Source organism: Dendropsophus ebraccatus, chromosome 3, assembly GCF_027789765.1.
Source record: "Dendropsophus ebraccatus isolate aDenEbr1 chromosome 3, aDenEbr1.pat, whole genome shotgun sequence".
Lineage (NCBI taxonomy): Eukaryota > Metazoa > Chordata > Amphibia > Anura > Hylidae > Dendropsophus > Dendropsophus ebraccatus.
The window spans coordinates 50,850,268-50,870,916 of NC_091456.1; the positions used below are offsets into that span (position 1 = coordinate 50,850,268).

At 45.5% G+C, this 20,649-nt stretch overlaps 1 protein-coding gene across 10 annotated transcripts in view; it reads right to left on the bottom strand.

Annotated features, from left to right (window-relative positions):
* Positions 1-286: 286 nt before the first annotated feature.
* The window catches only part of HABP4 (hyaluronan binding protein 4), a 39,885-nt gene continuing 19,522 nt past the window's right edge, over positions 287-20,649 (bottom strand). For 4 of the 10 annotated variants that reach the window (XM_069961733.1, XM_069961737.1, XM_069961742.1 and 1 more), the window contains exons 2-9: positions 12,101-12,361; positions 11,564-11,717; positions 10,275-10,421; positions 8,818-8,889; positions 6,913-6,993; positions 6,664-6,826; positions 2,081-2,254; positions 287-722 (exon numbers count right to left, since the gene is read on the bottom strand). In XM_069961733.1, coding sequence (XP_069817834.1) covers positions 666-722; positions 2,081-2,254; positions 6,664-6,826; positions 6,913-6,993; positions 8,818-8,889; positions 10,275-10,421; positions 11,564-11,717; positions 12,101-12,361 — 1,109 coding nt within the window. In that variant the 3' untranslated portion in view covers positions 287-665. The other 6 variants (XM_069961740.1, XM_069961741.1, XM_069961736.1 and 3 more) reach the window with 6 other exon arrangements.

A 20,649-nucleotide genomic window follows, 5' to 3' on the forward strand; every position in this document is an offset into this window, starting at 1 on the left:
CCTCCTAGAAGGATTTTCTCCTGCCAGGCAAAGCCAGTGCCTGCAACAATTCCATCCCCTGGAAGCCTGCCCAGCAATGCCACCCCACCTGCAAGCATGCACACCAGGAGGGCCCCAAAAGAACAGCTCATCTGGTGAGGGAGGACAGACTCAGTGGCATGGACAGGAAAGGAATCAGTGACTATTAAAAGGAGGGAACTTTCTTTAATAAATGGATTTCTGTTTCAAAGGCCATACACCTCAGTCTTCCATCATGCCTAAACTCCCACAAACCACAACAAACCCGTTACTTTGCACAATTAGAAACTTTAATGTCTCCATCACTTCAAAATTGCAATGTTTTTTACACTGAAGGAAAGAAAGCAGCCGTCCTAAGATACAGGATGTTATCGTATACAAGGTCTACCATTAGCTAGATTCATCAGTAGAAATTTTTTTCAAACTGGAAACATTCGAAGTAGAAAACTGCACCAGAGAATACATGCTTAAATACCCTGAAAAGTTTGGAACTACAGTCAAGAAACACTGTATACATCCCTTCTCCATCTTCCAAACATGAAAGTTCTGTACATCAATCACTGGCACAAAGAAAAGGAAAAAAAATAAGTCTCGTTTAATCTGCCTTTGGTATAGTGCCATTCTAGAGACGCCAGGAACTTGTCAGATTATGTCAGAGCTGGGAAATGGTCAGGGTCATCTGGGTTGAAGACAAGCTCATGCACCTAAACAAAAAGAAAAAAAAAAAAGCAATGTTACACTTTTTAGATGTCATACAAATATTATGCCATTCTGAACATACAACTGGAAGGATTACACACACATTCTATGTAAGCAAGCACTAGTAAGACACCCCCCACCCTCCCCCATCAGAGTGTAATACCCTATCCTGGGGAAAGGTGCCCCTACATTTTAGATTATGTTGGATTCAGTCCATACAAGTTGTATGGGGTGTAATGATTTTTTACTTCTCCTTTAAAGCGACTTTGTACCCACAATCTACTCCCCCCCCCCCCCCCCCCCCAAACCACTTGAACTTTCAGATAGCAGCTTTTAATCCAAGATCTGTCCTGAGGTCATTTGAGCAGGGGGTGCAGTTATTGTCCAAAAAAAAAATAATTTAAACTTGCAGTCCTGTTTCAGACTGGTGTGGCCTAGAGTGTCTGTGCACCGCCTCTGTCCCTTCCCCCTTCATAGTTAGGTATGCCTCAGGCAGGATTTCTATTCATCACTGCACATGGGCCTTAACGATCCAGCACATGTGCAGTGTTCATACAAGTGATGAATAGGAGAAATCTTGCTGGGGTGTTTCTAATGAAGAGTGTGTGGAAGAGTTATGGAGAGGTGGTACAGGCCTAGGGCATAGACACTAGGCCAAGCCAGTTTGACAAAGGGCTGCAAGTTTAAGCGTTTATCAATGACCGAGGCCTGCACCACCTCTCCATCCCTGCTCTACGCCCTCTTCATTAGGAACACCCTAGCCCAGATTCCGCCTATTCAGCACTTGTACGAACACTGCACATGTGCTGGATCGTTAAGGCCCATGTGCAGTGAAGTGATGAGTAGGAGAGATCCTGCCTGGGGCATTTCTGCAGGAGGGGGAGGAGGAGAGGTGGTGCACAGGCCACGCCAGTTTGGCACAGGGCTGCAAGTCTAAAAGTTGTTTATTGAACAATAACTGCATCACCTGCTGAACGGACCCCAGGACAGATCTTGAATTAAAAGCAGCTATCCAAAAGGTACAAGCTGTTTTGGCTGGGCAGAATGTGGGTACAGAGTCGCTTTAAAGTATATTACAAGATCTGGGCTTTTTTTTTTTTTTTTTTTAAACAGGAATGCTAAGGGATAAATCTGTAATCGCATCCCAAGTAACCTGAGATTTTTGAAGCCAAAGTCAGGAACAGACTATAAACTAAGATTTCTCTTTTCAAATCAATTCCTAGCTTTGGCTTCAAAAATCTGCCAGATAAATGTGTAAACACCCCATTAGTCTTCTCATTGAAAAAGAGGTTATCCCAAGATTACTATGCAATAGAGAAAATCTGCTGAAAAGCTCAATTGCTTTGTCACTTTTTATACATACATTATGGCCTTCATAAGTAAACACCTCGTCTCTTCTACCACGTCCACGTCCTCCTCCTCTTCCTCCACGTCCTGGACGAGGGAGGTTCCCAAAGTTAATATCCAGCTGAGATGTTATATCATTGACTGGTCTGCGGAAGCCAAAATGACCATCATCATCATCCTCCTTTGAATCCTATTAAGTGTAAGGAAAAAAAAAAATTAGTGACGTATAGAAGCAGAAGCAAGTTCTAGACTTAAGGGACATATCAGCCTAAGTTACATCTCTTAAGCCTTATTTACTCCCACCGAGATTTATGCACTCTCGTTCATCCGAGCCTACGATTCATACCCGTTCAACAGTTTGGGAAAAGTCTCAGGAATGGGGTGGAAGCAGTGTAGTAGCAAAAAAATACTAGTGTTGAATCACTACACACAACCAAAAGAGGATTTTTTACTCACCGTAAAATCTCTTTCTCGTAGTCTTCATTGGGGGACACAGATACCATGGGTATAGGCTGCTGCCACTAGGAGGCGCTGACACTAAGAAAGAAACAAAGGAAGTGACTCCTCCTGAGCAGGATATACCCGCCCACAGGCACTGAGCTAAACCAGTTTGTACAAGAGCAGTAGGAGAAGTCAAGAACAGGTAAAGTAGGAATAACACCAAAACGGAGAAAACTACCATACCGAGGAAAAACCCAAAAGAAAAATGGGTGGGTGCTGTGTCCCCCAATGAAGACTACGAGAAAGATTTTACGGTGAGTAAAAAATCCTCTTTTCTCGTGCGTCTTATTGGGGGACACAGATACCATGGGACGTCCAAAAGCAGTCCATGGGGTGGAGATAACCGCTAGACAAGAGCGCTTGGCGAGAAGGCACAGAATAGCACCAACACAACCATCAACTAGGAATAGAGCAAGGGATGATGCTGAATGCGTCAGAGAAAACCCCGACAGGTCCGCGGCAAAGGAAAGCAGGTCTAGTCCCTGGAGCAACGTGCTGCACTGCAGAGTGGGTTGTGGCCTTCCTGGAAGCCAGCAACATGATGTAACATTGAGTCCAACAGAACTAGTAGGCTAGATGTGGGGAAAAAAGCAGACGCCCAGCCAAGTAGGCGACCACAGGCAGCAGGGACTTTCTCTGAGGTAGAACAGAAAAAAGGCAAATACAACCATGACGGGAGAGACTGGAAAATGTTTCATGGCACATAGAGGTCTAAGGCGTCAAATAAAGGAGAAAGGACTGAGAGTCTCTCATAGAAGGTGCCACATGAGATGCAGGAGAAGCTGCGTCCCTGACTATGGAGCAGGGAAGAATGGCCAGGCTGGAAGCTCCATAGGCCTAGGAGTACAGTCTTCACTGAGAAGAGAAAGCCATGGCCTATGACATGAGTTACCCCATCTGAGAAACACATACATGTTAATAAGAATAAAGCTTTGCAAGCGTAATGCAGTCCAGGGAAAGAAGGAGAGGGAGAAAAGAAAACCATGATCTGAATCTTGAGCAAGTTGTCCTGAAAAGAGTACAGTAGTACCAGGTACCCCGCAGTGTCCGACAGAAAAGATGAGCAGAGGAAGCCGGGAAAAAAACAACTCCATGGGCTGTTAAAGCCTTAGAAAGGAGGTAGATTATATAAAACACTCCGCTCCAAGGAAGCCTAGAGGTACTCGAGAGCATGGAGTCAAAGAAGAAAACCGTTCAGGGAGGTCGAGGTAAGGCTGATGGGCACGGGAGTTGTCACAGGACAATGGAGAAGGAAAAAGAAAATCTAACTAACTAAACATAAAGGAAGAAACTGGTCTGGAGAACCCAGACCTGTGTCTGCCTCCTACTGACACTAAGCTAAACTGGTTTAGCTCAGTGCCTGTGGGCGGGTATATCCTGCTCAGGAGGAGTCACTTCCTTTGTTTCTTTCTTAGTGTCAGCGCCTCCTAGTGGCAGCAGCCTATACCCATGGTATCTGTGTCCCCCAATAAGACGCACGAGAAAGGTCCTTTTTTATTCTGTCCTGTCTGCTTAACTCATTTACCTGCTTCTTTCTACACTTTACTTCGCTTTTATTTGGTGTATGCCTTTCTGTGAAGGTGAACATAAAAAGAGTGGACCACTTCCAAGTAGTAAACTTATTTGCCCAGTTGGCAAGAGATCCCAGTGACTTTTTAAAAACTGCCCACTCTATGCAAAAGTTCCCACTCTTATGCACTGGAGGCAGACCCTCCCATGTCTCCCCTCTGACATGACCAGACTTTATTCTAATGGAGGTGAGTCACCAAGTGGAGGGAATACCATTATACTGGTGTCACAGAGCCTGCCTCCAGTGCCTAGAGTGGAACTGTACACATGAAGAAACTGATGCAGTTTGTGGGAACTAGTCAGTGTTTTGGGGAAGGGGACTGTGCCAGCATTATCTCTGCACCAGCACCAACTAGGTAATTGAAAGAAAGAAAATATATTTCACTACATGAACTGGTACATAGACATTAAAATTAGGCCCCACCACACAACTGCAGTCCGAATGAGCCAATAGGAGTCACAGAAAAAGTCAACTATAAACTGAGTGAACAGCGCAGTCAAGAAAATTTAAACCGGGCTAATCTCATCCCACATCATTATGCCTGGGCACATCATAATGTGCAGGGGCTCTTTGAAGAGAGCTTAGGAGCTGAGCTTGCTTCTTAAAGTGTAAGGACTGGCTGCTATCAGCAGCCAGGTCCTCGCCATTAATGAAGGCCATGGAGATCATGCTGCCGCCCGCCATTAACCCCTTAAACGCCACAGCTCAGCTTGCTGCAATGCAATCGCAGCAAGCCAACCTGACCACTAAGCATGGCTTTTACAAGTGTGTGTCGCTCTGCTCTGGGTGCCTGGAAAAGCTTTATCCAGTCCCGGAAGACTGGGCGATCTTAGGACTGGATCCAGCTTTTCCAGGCACCCGGTAGATGGCAGCAGCTGGCTGATAAGCAGACTGCAGAGATAACGAAGCGCTTCACTTTAAAACTGTAAATTTGCTCATGTCTATACAATCGGTTGTCTCAGCTTGGATGGCATAGTGGTATGATTTTTAGGCGATTTCAAAAGAATGCATTTGACATTAACCCTTTGAGGACCAGGCCCTAAATGACCCAGTGGACCATTTAAATTTTGTTCTTTGGGCTTTGTTTTTTCCTCCTTCCCTTCTAAGAGCTCTAGCACTTTCAGTTTTCTATCTACAGGGCCATGTAAGGGTTGGTCTTTTACAGGAATAGGTGTACTGTGTAATGGCATCTTTCATTCTACCATAACATGTATGATTGAATCCCAAATATATTGTTTATGAAGATATAAATTGGTGAAATCGTAAAAGAATGCAATATGGTAACTTTTGGGGGGTTCCTGTGTCTACGTAATGCACTGTATGGTAAAAGCGACATGATACCATTATTCTATAGGTCAGTCCTAACACAGCCATATGCAGGTTTACACTGATTCTACATATATTTTTAATGACATTTTTTTGGCAAATAAAATGGGCCTATTGTGACGCTTCTAGCGCTTTTATTTTTACACCTATGGGGGTCATTTTTTCTGCCATGATATCTAGTTTTTATTAATACTATTTTTGTGAAGATCAGACATTTTTGATCACTTATTGATTTTATATATTAACAAAAATCAGTAATCCGCGCACATTTTTCCCTCTTTTCGTGTACGCCGTTCGCCATGACGCTTGTTATATTTTAATAGATCATACAATTACGAACGCTACGGTATAATATATTTTATTTATATAATCGGAAAGGGGGTGATTTCAACTTTATTGGGGGAGGGGCTTTGGCGTAGTGTATTGGTGTTTTTAACTTTTTTTTTACACATTTGAAGTTCCTTTGGGGAACTTGTACATACAATACTTTGATTTTTACACTGATCATTGCTATGCCATAGGCATAGCATCGATTAGTGTTATCGGCGCTCTGCTGATTGAGCCTGCCTGTGCAGGCTCAGTGACCAGAGCGCCATGACCAGAGCGCCGATCGGACCGCTTGGAGGCAGGTGAGAGACCTCCGGCGGTCCGTTTTAATGATCGGGACCCCCGCAGTCACACTGCCACAGCATTTGAGTTAATGGCACGCTGCAGCGCGACCGGTGCAGCCCGTCATTAACGGTGAGGTGCCGACTGCAATCAATCAGCCCCCACCTGCTATGAAGCGCGCTCCACAGCTCAGGACATACAGGTACGTCCTTTGCAGTCTGGGCACAGACTTCCCGGTACGTCCTAAGTTGTCTAGGGGTTAAAGGGGTATTCCGAGTTTTAAGGGATAGTGAGGGTCCAAATCACTAACAGACTTTCTGAAGTATCCCAAAATGTCCAAGTATGGACCAAATTTATCAAGCAGCCTGAAATCCATAAATGGACAGTACTTTAGGGAAAGCGCTATTCCTGTGGTCATGCAGAAAGCCACAAACCGATGGGTTAAGCAGAATGGACAGCCTAAAGTGGACCTGTAGTTATTATAAGGGTGTATGTGTATTAAATTAAAATGCTGGTTTATTTCATTGCTACTAAATAACCTGTTTAGCCAAATACACATCAAATTGTAATCCAAGACACCACAGGCAACTTACGTTCCTAAATTTTGACTTATGGATAACAAAAGCTTTGGAAGGCACTGAAGAATCTGGTTTACGTATATTTAATTCGATCTTAGGTCTGCTCTGGTCCTGCATAGACTTCCATTCATCCAGTGACATCTCTTTGAATTGGTCTTCAGCAATCTCCTCTGGTGCTCTAGAGGAAGAGAACTTCCAGTGAGTGCTGCAGGCCCAATTGGAATATAACAATGCAAAATATGTAAGAAACTAACATGAACTTACTTGATGTCTTGCTCTTCCTCCATTGTCTCAACGGGTTCCATGGATTCTAGATTTTCTTCTATAGGTGTTGTCTCTACATCACTAGAAGAAATTTAGGAAAACCCATTTTGTAAAAGAAAACCTAACATAACTGTAAAATCACCAGTATGGTTTTAGATTGAGGAAAGGTGTTGACAAAATACATTTATTCATGTCTATGCAGGTTATTCAATTGAACTAAGGATGAATGTGAATAATAAAGGACCCTATACACAGCAGATGCTTTGAGAAAGTGGGTATAGCCATTCTGGATCGGCTTTAGAGAACCTTACTAGGTTTGACTTCTATATCAACCAAGAACAGGAAACTCAGGGGAAACTACACCCCAAATGGCTGAGGAAAACATTGCAGTCCAATAAAGGAAGTGGTAAAAATTTGTAGAAATTCTACTTAGGAATGGGATCGTATTAAGTGTACATGGCCAGCACCTGCCCTATGGATAAGAGGCAACATGCTCAGATGGGAATACTCCTTTGACACGTTTGGGGATGGCTTTTTTTGTGTGTGTGTGTGGGGGGGGGGGGGCTGAGCTGTACACTGCAATCTGTGAGCAGCAGATCAGTCATTCCATAGGCTAGACAGACTCAAGAATGAAAAACAGAAAAGGTATTAACCCCTTCACAAGACCGCTGAAAAACAATTGAAAGATATGAAAACCTAGCAACACCTAGCAGTATTCCCATCTCAATACAGTTGGACTTAAAGTTGTATTTTTGCAAATACATCAATTTGGTAAACTTTCCTCCTTTTCCAGATATGCTGCACATTCCCTCCAATTGTTGACAGCTCATTGTCTAGGTTACAGACCACCACTCCCCTCCAAAAACCTGATGATCTGGCTGGGGTGTATGACTAATGTACAAGTTTTCTAAATGAATGTATTTAAAATAATTCAATGTGTCCTACAGCTTTAACTGTCAGTTGACATGGGAATGCCCCTTTAGAGGGGAATCTTCACACACAGCCGATTACGTTGTGGATTTTCACAGGGCTGTGGAGTCTGAACCGTAACTAGTTTTGGCAGAAAAAAAAAAAAAATTTATTCAAAGTTTTATAAATTATAAGATGTTCCTCAATGTTCTCTCAATCTAAGCCCCTTATTAAAATCAGAAGACCATTCCTCACATACATTTAGTTTCCTCAATATATCAGTAATAAAGCACTAGCCCTATTAGATGAGGGTGGTCGGGGAGAAGTTGGTGGTCACCATTTGGCAGTTGTTTCTGAGCTGGAAGAGTATTATGGTGGGGGGAGATGTGTGCTGGTCTCCTCCTGGATAATTATATATGAGCAGCAGTGTAACATGAAGATATCCTGTGTAATATAGAGAAGGAGAAGACATTAGTGTAGCAGTAACCTATCCCCAATGTGGAGTGCTCTCTGGTGCTTTTCTTCAGGGTGCTATGGCTGCGACATGCACAATGGTTGCAGCGGGGTGTCAGAGGCAGAAATTAAAGGGGTATTCTGAGCAACAGTGAAAAATCCACTGCGCACACACAGGAGGATCTGCTTTATATATCTTTGCCTTATTCACTCAGTTGCCCAAGGAACATGTAGGATATTAGGAGGAAGCTGCTGAGCCAGTACTACTTTACACCAGTGTGATAAATAACTCCCCTGGTGTCAGACTGGCCATTTTTGAAGGAGATTGAGTGGGAGTTGTGACTTACCGACTCCACAGCTCCACAGAATTAAGTGAAAAATCTTTAGTGCATTATAAAAGCAGAAAAGTGACAGATCTGTAGAAACTGTCCACATGCTCTGTAAACGCACAACTGGAGATTTAGCCAAGACTGGTGTACAGATATGCCAGCAAACCCCACTCCCCCCCACCCTTTGTAGTGAGTCCAGTGTATAAAGCTGTACCTGTAGGCATCTTTAAATGAACCCCAGTTGCGAGGTCCACCACCACCCCTCTTGTCTTCTGCTCTTATTCTGCTATAGAAAGAGAACATTACTTTTTATATGAAGTAATAATAAAGGGGAAGCCATGTACTGCCAAAGCAAAGCAAGCAACAGACCATAGTACAGGAAAAAATAAAATCCACATACAGCTTCCCAGCTGTTACATTTTAAGATGGGAATGTTGCCTTTACAAAAGGGCAGCTGGCTTCACTAATCCTGACAGTCAGCTGTTCTGACCAGAGAAGAACTGGTTACGTATACATCCCCACTGAAGCATTACATCCAGTCATTCAAATAGTGCTCAGCCAAGCACATAACCACCCATGCAGAAGCCTGAGAACTAAGATATTCTAGTAGCAAGTTGGCATGCCCAGAGATTACATATGCAATATTTTTAATGTTAAGATGACCCCCCCCCCCCCCCCCCCCATCTTGTTGACAGGTCCCCAGTCTTCACATTGAAGATTACAGTTTCATCTCTCCGTGCTCACTCACTCCCTTTGACCCCTCCACTATAGAGCATAATGGACACAAATCCTTCTTCTGAAGTGTGTGTGTGGGGGGGGGGGTAGGAAGACAGCTTTGAGTACAGAGGGAAACTCTTGCCTAATAAAACCCATTACAGAGGTTTTTTTTTTTTTTTTTTTTTAAAGCTGCTTGATATTACTTTATTGATATTTCTATAAAAATGGCATTTGAAGTGTAATTATGTCAGAAGTGTGTATCAGTGGGGGTCCGGGTTCTGAGAGCCCCACCAATCACTAGAATTCATCTCTGAAGAGTTGAATTCCATAGACCGCTAATACAAGCAGACTATGGAATGATAATAGGAGCCTATAAACATCCAGCCAGAAGTTCCATAGGGCTTTTGCCCTTTCATTCTAGCGATTGACAGGGGTCTCAGCACAGGACCCCCACTGATACGCACTTCTGACATGTCGCAAGTTTTTACAAAGCATGGTTACACTTTGAATGACAAAATTACGCTTTAAAGAGCTATTCCAAGCAAAAGGCATTTTTTAACATATTACCAGCTGAACAGCAGGACAGAGTGGTAGGATAGCAGTGGCAGCGCTGGAGCCAGGGAGGCAAGTGCGCTTTATTGTTACACAACCCATCCACAGGCATATGTTAAAAATGTCCCTTGGCCAGAGTACCTTTTTAAAGTGTCAGAGCTCCTGGCAATATTCCGAATGATGCCAGGTGCTCCAAACTCCAATAAGTAGCACAGAACATGGAGATAAGGTCTCGCTAGATGAAAAGCGCTAACACATTTTAGGTGCAGAAGTTGTAACATGAGAGCATATGCAAGTAAGGAGCCTCAATACCAGACTCCATCCCATACACCCTGAACAGGCATTGTTACCTTATTCAGCATATAAAGCTAAACATTTAACATATACAGAGGGCATGCTTACGCTCTGTCACTGCCACTGTGTCTTTCAAACTCTCGCTTCCCTCTTTGGTTTTCATTCTCCATATTTCGTGGAAAGCCTCTTCCTCTCCCTCGTATTGGTCCACGCTGGTTAGCAACCCAATTTCTCACCTGTTTTTCCTTCTCAAAGCTTTAAACAAAGATAGAAGTTAGACTATATAGTTCATAACGCAAAGAGTTGTTGACTATTTACAGATTGCATTACCTATTTTATATCATTTCCCTTCACTTTAACCCATCTTTTTTGCACATTTAGGCTGGGTTCACACTACGTATATTTCAGGCAGTATTTGGTCCTCATAGCAACCAAAACCAGGAGTGGATTAAAAACACAGAAAGGATCTGTTCACACAATGTTGAAATTGAGTGGATGGCCGTCATATAACAGTAAATAACTGCCATTATTTCAATATAACAGCCGTTTTAAAATAACAGCAAAAATTTGCCATTAAATGACGGCCATCCACTCAATTACAACATTATGTGAACATAGCCTTTCTGTGTTTTCAATCCACTCCTGGTTTTGGTTGCTATACAGCCTCACAAATACAGCCTCAAATATACATCGTGTGAACCCAGCCTTAAGGTGCATTAGTCTTGCCTATGTTGCCGTAACAGCATTTAGCAGGGCCATATGTACAGCTTGTTCTGCCCTATGCACTTAGACTGAACACACCTCATTAGGGCAATTTCAGTTACAGTCAATGCGTTACATATGGATTGTTGCAGATTCACCCCAATGCAAAGAAAGTGAAGTCACAGATTTGCATTCTGCAGGTAATATTTGCAGCTGTTCTGACTCTGATATGAATTCAACCAAAGGGGGGAAATTCATTCTTTTTCCCCTCTCCAGGCAGCAGCATCTATTTCTTTCCTCACCTAAATGCCACCCCAGTAAGTGCCTAAGTAACAAATACATTGTACAGGAGCCACATGGACCATAGGAAACAGCCTGCAGCTGACTGACTTCTAATGGGCAGTGTTGGGAGCAAGCTTTGACCTGTGCAGAGGTCAGTGTGCAGGGAAGTGAAGGGTGAGCTGTGTCCGACTCCTCCTCCGAATGGTGGACATCCACAGAGGAGGTCAGCTGTAACCTATAGCAGACATGCTACTGCATCAGTTGGCATGAAGAGTCCACTCTGATCCCAACTGAAGGCCTCTAGATACAGTGGTCTATATCAATTTTACAGATGGGCAGAAGGGTGCCATAGCAGTCTAACAGATCTATTCTGCTCTGTCCATGATGGCAAAAAAAAAAAACATAGTACACACTCGTCAATGCTGTACTCCATAGGCTTTTCTATGACATTTGGACGGAACTCTCTGAAGGCAGTCCGGCGTTCTGATCTTTCCACTTTCACTTCTGCACCGCTATTTTCATTCTGGGGCGCTACCTGTGCAGGTTGTTTAGGGGCTCGCTTTGGGCCTGTTTTAGAAAAAAGTAAAAAAAAAAATAGCGTTAGAGCCGCAGGTCACTTGCCATACTTGTGGCTGTATACATAACGGAGATTGGCGGGCAGTATGGAGGCAGGACCCCGCGCGATCTTTTACTTGTACCCAAGTTTTTCCTGGATAACCCCTTTAAATCTCTAGGTAAAGCATATAAAAAGGTAAAAATATCTTACTCTGCCAAAACATTTCTAGGCATCACATGGAATACCAACAAGTAGATTTTCTTCCTCCGTACCATAACATATTCCTCCATCTATGGTGTTTGAAAACTGGTACACAGACATAAGTATATACCCATTTCACAGTAACGAGAAGCTACCAGCCTTAACCAATCACATGACCCAGCCTCATACCGACCTGGGGCTTCAGTGCTGACAATGATTATGGTCTTCCTATCCTTCTGGGATTCTTTTTTGTTGCTCTTTTGGTTGGCAGCTTTTTTGCCTGTAGGCTCTTCTTTCTTCTTCTTACGACCAAGTTCATTTGATGCCTGGTACAAATAATCTAAGGGGTCAGACTCATCATCCAGAAGTTGGAAAAAGCGGTTTTCCACAGCACAGCCAAATGCTTCCTGCATGGTGGTGGAAACAGGGCTCCCTTGTACTGGCTTCATGCCTCCTGCAAAGAGATAAGGACATAACGCAAGGCCTTACAGTACATAGACTGCAGCAGGCCCATACTGCCATCTGAGACTGCTTAAAGGAGAAGTCCGGTGGGGGTGAAAAAAATATGGGCAGGGGGGTAGGCCAGAGAAAAGGCACAGATTTCTCTCTTCTCCCTGGCATAAGGCTGCTGTATCCCCCATTAATCTAATGGGTGGGCAGGGAGGAGGCATGGCCTCCTCCAGCACCTCATCTATCATGATACAGGAGCTTAGTGATTCATCCATGTGTAGGCAGGGGGACCAGTGAGCTTTATCATGCAGCAATTTCTGCTGCATATTTTACATTTGAGGAATCGCCCTAATAGGGTCTACAGTCTGAATGCCTGTAAATAAAGCCAAAGCCACGGCCTAATGCAACGCTACATATGATATCCACAAGGACCGTGTGGATTACACACATCACTTATACTGAAATGAACAAAATCCTACGGCATTCTTGCAAATAAAAATATATATATATATATATATATATATATATATATATATATATATATATATATATATACACACACATATACATATATATATACACATATACATATATATATGTATATATCTTTATGTATAAATGCATATTACTAGTGAAATCCATCAGCACACCCAATATCCAGGGGGTTTCTCCACTATGAGGGAACCTATTCTTACAGCCTACTCCACTGGAGGATGGGAAGTTTTTCCATTAAAATAATTTTAGGAGGAGCCTGTGTAATCATATTCTTCTCCTGAAGCCTAAGGTGACCACTAAACAGAAGGGAGCCGCCATGTGCATCAGTTCTTCCTCTGCTGTGCTAGGATCCATTGATCTACATGAATACATACAACAGATGTGGACCTAAATACATGCAACTAACCCCCAGCGCTATCAGCACAGCCCCCGAGCGCTATAAGCAGGACCCCCCAGCGCTATAAGCACAGCCCCCCAGCGCTATAAGCAGGACCAGTACTATAAGCACAGCCCCCAGCAATATAAGCAGGACCAGTACTATAAGCAGGACCCCCCAGCAATATAAGCAGGACCCGTACTATAAGCAGGACCCCCAGCACTATAAGCAGGACCCCCACTGTCAGGCTACAGCCACACACTGCAGATTCCCTACTATAACCAGGCTGCATGGACTATACACGTATAATAACCTGCATTTCCATCATTACATTCAAAACGCACAACTCATGTGTTCTCTACTGTGAGTGTTTTCCCAGAACAGTGGCTGACGTATTAAACAGTCACAAACCGCACTTCAACCGCTCCATTAGAACACCGGCTTATAGCAGCACTAGGTGAGCCGCTCCGGTACTTGTGCGCAGTAGCGGTACCGCATCTCCCCGCATCCCCACACAGCACACTAGAGCAGCAGTCAGTGCGGACACGGCGCTAGCATCCCCCCCGCACCACCCACCATGTGACCCCGGCAGGCTCTCCATCCCGTGCAGCCCCACCAACCGTTACAGGCAGCCGCGACTCCGCCGAGAGCAGCGAACAGCCCGCACTCATCCCCAACCTAAATACACTACACGGCACGCTGCCTCACCGCTGTCAATCAAGCGTTCCCCCGCCCCTCCCGTGGACTCCTCAGGCGCACTGATAATAGGCCCGCCCTGACGCCGCTGAAAAGGCGAGACCTGCTCTGAATCAACCAATTAGATTCCATCCGGGAAATTAGCGCTCTAAAACAGCCAATCGTATGGCTTCTAGCCCAGGTGGCAGAGCGCTCGGGACCGCCCTCTATCGGTCCAGCCCCGCCCTCCCAGTAACCGGCTGTCCAATCAGATCCGGCATTCAGTCTCGCTCGCGCACGTGGTTGGGAGTTGGGATTGTTGCAGATGTGTTGGACAGCTGGGTCCGAGCTGTGGAGGCGGCGCAGGTAGCAGGGGAGTGGGGGGGCTGTGTATACATGCAGTGAGGGTGCATGCACACTATGGAATACGCGCGTAAAGACCACTGCTGATTCAGTCGCATGCCCCTGCTAGCGAGCGCGCATCTCTGGCTGTGCCATAGACTCCATTCTAGCCACAAACACATTTGAAAGAATTGGCATGTCAATTCTGAGGGCGGAATCAGCCCGGCCATAAAATGGTGTTTATGGCACGGGTGGAAATGCGTGCTGCCGCGAGCAGGGGCATGTGACGGAATCCTACGCGCTGCATTCATACGTCCGTTGAATTGCGGACAGAACATCAAACCGATATTATTCAGTGGCCCCATTCACACGTCCGTACTTGTATACGGGGCTGCAATCCGTGCCGCAAAAAAAAAAGGTAAGTAATATATGTAATGCGGACCGTTTTTTTGTGGCACGGATCGCATGGGTAATAAAGTGTGAACATAGTGCTCTGTGAAGCATGGAGCACTACAGATGCACATTTGTAGTGCGGGCCGCGGTCGCTGACTGCACTACGGGTGTGTGAATTTAGCCTAAGAAAATATCTATTTGAATGCGTTTTCTTGTAAGGCTGTGTTCACATTCAGTAAAATCTGCTGATTTTTGAACCATAAAACAACCAATTTGCTACAGTTAAAAAACAGCAATGCTTTGTAATTAGAGATGAGTGAACTACAGTACAAAGCGCTGTGTTAGCTCAGCAATCTGCCTATCAGCTGGCTGCCTTTGAAGTCCATGCCGCTCCACACTGGGTGCCTGGAAAAGCTGCATACAGTCCTGGGAAACTTCTCCTGGATTGGATCCAGCTTTTCCAGGTACTCTGGGCAGAGCAGCATGGACTTCAAAGGCAGCCAGCTGACAAAGCGTTTTGTACTGTAAGGACCAGTTCACACTGAGCAAGATCATCAAAATTGAAGAGGAAAGTTTACTGGCCGAAAATCTGCCATACTAGTTCCGCGTGGAACTAGTAAGCCAGATTTTCGGCCAGTAAACTTTCCTCTTCAATTTTGATGATCTTGCTCAGTGTGAACTGGCCCTTAGGCGGAATTTCGAGCGGAATGGGCAGAAAATTGACGCATATTACGCTTGAAATTCCTACGATCTTGCTCAGTGTTAACTGGCCCTAAATTCACTCCTCTCTAGTTGTAATAAAGTCTATGGAACATCGGCCATTAATGCATACTCAGGGTATAAACACACACACCGTATACGCAGCGTATTTACTGCTGCGATACGCAGCAAATACGCAACAAATACGCAGCAGATTAGATCTAAATAACTGAACACAGCCTCAAATCTGCTGCGTATCTGCTACGTATACGGTGTGTGTGTTTGTACCCTGAGGGTGCGTTCACACCTACAGGATCTGCAGCAGATCTGCAGCAGATTTGATGCTGTGTTCAGTTATTTAAATGAAATCTGCTGCAGAAAATCAGCTGCAGATCCTGTAGGTGTGAACGCACCCTAAGGGTACAAACCCACACACCGTATACGCAGCAGATACGCAACAAATACGCAGCAGATTTCATGGTGCAGATTTGATGCTGTGTTCAGTTATTTAGATCTAATCTGCTGCGTATTTGTTGCATATTTGCTGCGTATCACAGCAGTAAATACACTGCGTATACGGTGTGTGGGTTTATACCCTCAGGGTACAAACACACACACCGTATACGTAGCAGATACGCAGCAGATCTGCAGCAGATTTGATGGTGCAGATTTGATGCTGTGTTCAGTTATTTAGATCTAATCTGCTGCATATTTGTTGCGTATTTGCTGCGTATCATAGCAGTAAATACGCTGCGTATTCGGTGTGTGTGTTTATACCCTTAGGAAAATATTCTGTCATTTCAGTGGCTGCTGCATTTGTTGAGTTAGGGCTCTATTACACCAACAGATTTATCTGACAGATTTGTGAAGCCAAAGCTAGGAACGGACTATAGACAGAGAACAGGTCATAAAGAAAACACTAAGATTTCTCCTCTTTTTAAATCCATTCCTGGCTTTGGCTTAAAAAAATCTGTGAGATTTCTGTTGGTGTAATAGGGCTCTTACCTTTTAAGTGCCCATTCACACTACAGATTCTGCACGAAATTCCATGTGGAACCTCCATGCGAGCCCTCCCATTTAAACTGACAGCAGACAGAATTTAGCGCTGAGTCTGCGTCCATGTGTTCCGCATGTAATTTTGGCGCCAATTCCGTAGTGTGAATAGGCCCTAAAGGGGTACTCCAGACATTTTTTTCTTTTACTGACTGAAGCATGAGATTGTCTAAGCAGGCTGATCAGAAGTCAGTTTTCCCAAAAGGCAGCATTTTGAGGGTGTGACATTTTTTCTCCCATAGACTAATGGGAATGTTCTGGTAGTCTCAAAAACGCCACTGCTGTGTGTATACTGTGTGTTTTTGTACCCTTTTGCTCCAGCAACTATGTCATGTGACAGAGGAAAAGGAAATTCAGCAATTTTGGTGCCTTAACCCCTTAAGGACGGAGCCAATTTTCGTTTTTGCGTTTTCGTTTTTTCCTCCTTGTGTTTAAAAGGCCATAGCACTTGCATTTCTCCACCTAGAAACCCACATGAGCCCTTATTTTTTACGCCACTAATTGTACTTTGCAATGACATGCTGAATTTTTGCATAAAGTACACTGCGAAACCGGGGGGGGGGGGGGCGATCGGGCGGCTGGGGCTGCAGGGGGGCGTGCGAGCGATCGGTGCTGCGGGGGGGGGGGGGGGGGGGGGCGTGCGATCGGGCGGCCGGGGCTGCGGGCGGCTGGCTGGAGCATATACTTCACCTGGTCCCCGCTCCGGCTTGCTGAAGACATCGGGAACCGCCGGAGCCGGGATCAGGTGAAGTATCAGCTCCGGCGGCCGGGGGGTTAATGGGGTGGGCTGCAGACAAACTCGCAGCAGGGATGTACATCCCTGCTGCGTGTTTGTCTGCCATTAAAAGTATAGGGCCGGGATCTGCAGCGAGTCTCGCTGCAAAAACGCAGCATGGAGACTCGCTGCAGACCCGCCAAGTGTGTTTGTAACCTAAATGTTCGTGGATCATTCCTAATGATGAGGAGGGTGGGGAGGAAGGACGGAGGGGCCAGCCTAATGCATATACAAATGTAAGCCCCGGCCGTTAGACACAGCGCTGCAGGATTAAAAGTTGTTTTTAGGACAATAACTGCATCCCCTGCCGAACGGACCCCAGGACAGGTCTTGGATTAAGAGCAGCTATCTGAAGGTACAAGTGGTTTGGGGGGGACAGATTGTGGGTACAGAGTCGCTTTAATTGCAAACCACACCTGAACTGGAGACAAGAGAGGGGGGAAAAGTGGCCATGTTTTTGTAGTGCTGGACAACCCCTTTAACTACAAAAAAAGATTATTCACACATAAAGGAAAAAACGCCAGGAAAACCACAAACCCCTGAAAAAAAGAAATGCATTGCATTGGGTGTTTTTTTTTTTGGAGGCCAGAAAATCGCCATTTAAAAAAACAGCGTCAAGGCACAGCCAAGTGATCAGCCAATAAATAAAGGGGTATTCCGGTGAATAAATACACTGCTCCAAAAAATAAAGAGAACACTCAGATAACACATCCTAGATCTGAATGAATGAAATATCCTCATTGAATCCTTTGTTCTGTAAAAAGTTGAATATGCTGACAACAAAATCACACAAAAATCAGCAATGGAAATCACATTTATTAACCAATAGAGGCCTGGGTTTGGAGTCACACACAAAGCCAAAGTGGAAAAACACACTCCAGGCTGATCCAACTTTGATGTAATGTTCTTAAAACAAGTCAAAATGAGGCTGAGTATTGTGCGTGGCCTCCACGTGCCTGTATGACCTCCCTACAACGCCTGGGCATGCTCCTGATGAGGTGGTGGACGGTCTCCCGAGGAATCTCCTCCCAGACCTGGACTAAAGCATCTGCCAACTCCTGGACAGTCTGTGGTGCAACGTGACATTGGTGGATGGAGCGAGACATGATGTCCCAGATGTGCTCAATGGGATTCAGGTCTGGGGAACAGGCGGCCAGTCCACAGCTTCAATGTCTTCATCTTGTAGGAACTGCTGACACATGAGGTCTAGCATTGTCCTATAGGAGGAACCCGGGGCCAACCGCACCAGCATATGGTCTCACAAGGGGTCTGAGGAACTCATCTCGGTACCTAATGGCAGTCAGTCTACCTCTGGCGAGCACATGGGGGGGCTGTGTGCCCCTCCAAAGAATTGTCACCCCACACATTACTGACCCACTGCCAAACTGGTCACAGGGCACCAGTGGCGAATTTGCCAATCCTGGTGTTCTCAGACAAATGCCATGCGTCTTGCACAGTGTTGGGCTGTGAGCACAACACCCATCTGTGGACGTTAGGCCCTCATACCATCCAAAGGATTAAAAACACAAAGCAAAAGAGTCATGCATGTGAATATGTACTCAAGGCCAGTATAGGGGTAAATGAGCCACCAAATAATTGTCTCAACCCCAACAACAGCATACAAAAAGATGCACTAATCCCATACATGCAGTATAGTCACAATATGATCTAAACCTAAAGCAAAATGTAAACTGTCCAGAAAAGTGCCCATGCAATTTCCTTATAAAAGATGTAAAAAAAAAAAAAAGCATAAAAAGCACAAATAGATTATCACCTTAACCCCTTAAGGACAGAGCCTGAAATGGCCTTAATGACAGAGACAAATTTTATGAATATGACCAGTGTCACTTTAGTCATTAATAACTTGGGGATGCTTTTACCTATCCGGCTGATTCTGAGAGTGTTTTCTCGTGACATATTGTACTTTACATTTCTGGTAAATTGGAGTCGATATTTATAACGAATATTTATGAAAAAAAAACAAATAACGTGAAAAATTGTGAAAAAAAGCATTTTTCCAACTTTGAAACTTTTTGCTTATACAGAAAGTGGTTATACAACATAAATTATATATTAAATAGCATTAGCAACATGTCTACTTTATGTTGGCGCCATTTATTAAACGATCTTTCATTTTTTTAGACAATAGAAAGCTTAAAACATCAGCAGCAAATTTCCAAATTTTCAGTAAAATTTCAAAATCAGATATTTTTAGGGACCTGTTCAGGTTTTAGGGTGCCTTCACACCTACCGGATCCACAGCGGATCTCACTTCTGCGAATTTGGAGCGAGATCCACTGCGGATACGGTACCATTCACCCTAATGATAGCACATACCCGCAGCGGGATTGACATCCCACTGTGAGTATGAGCTTTAACCCCCTGATGCCCGCAGCCCCGCCGCATCCCCGCCTCTTGCAGCTCCACCGCCGCCCCCATCAGCCCCGGCGCCCGCATCCTCAATCGCCGCCCGCACGCATCCTCGATCATCCCTGCAGCCCGCACGCATCCCCGATCGCCGCCCGCAGCCCCCCGCATCATCCCCGCAACCCGCCGGCCGCCGCCGAGAGCATACATTACCTGCTCCTCGGCGCAGCTGCTGGGATGATGCGGGCGGGCTGCGGGGATGATCAGGGATGCGTGAGGGCTGCAGGGATGATGGAAGATGCTGGCAGTCAGTGATTAGGGATGTTGGCTGCGGGGATGGTCGGGCATGCAGGCGGGCGGCGGTTGGGGATGCGGGCGCCGGGGCTGATGGGGGCAGCGGCGGAGCTGCAGGAGGCGGGGAAGCGGCAGGTCTGCGGGCGCCAGGGGGTTAAAGGGAACCAATCACTTAAAAAACGCATGTAAAGCTATGGGAATGTGCTGTAGCAGCACCCAGCACACTTCCCAAACATGCTTTTATACCCCCCGTCCCTGCAATGTACAAGCCAAAAACGTACTTTATAAACTCGGCACCCTGTATGTAAATTACCCCCAAGTAGTCCTCTGGGCGGGGAGCTGCGGGCAAGTAGTCACGGTCCCTGGGCGTTCTGCAGTGCTAATCACGCCCCTCTGGGCGTGATTAGCCTGCATAATTGTGGCGGCATCATCGGAGGCGCGCTGTCTCTAACGTTAGCACGCCTACGTTCTTGCTGTGCCGCTCATGCGCAGTACAGCGGGTCCGGTCTGCGCCGTACTGCGCACGTGCAGAAAGCCTCAAACTCATTGCTGGAGATCCGGCAATGAGTTCGAGGCTATATTGCACCTGTGCAGTATGGCGCAGACCGGACCCGCTGTACTGCGCATGAGCGTCACAGCAAGAACGTATGCGTGCTAACGTTAGAGACAGCGCGCCTCCGATGACGCCGCCACAATTATGCAGGCTAATCACGCCCAGAGGGGCGTGATTAGCACTGCAGAACGCCCAGGGACCGTGACTACTTGCCCGCAGCTCCCCGCCCAGAGGACTACTTGGGGGTAATTTACATACAGGGCGCCGAGT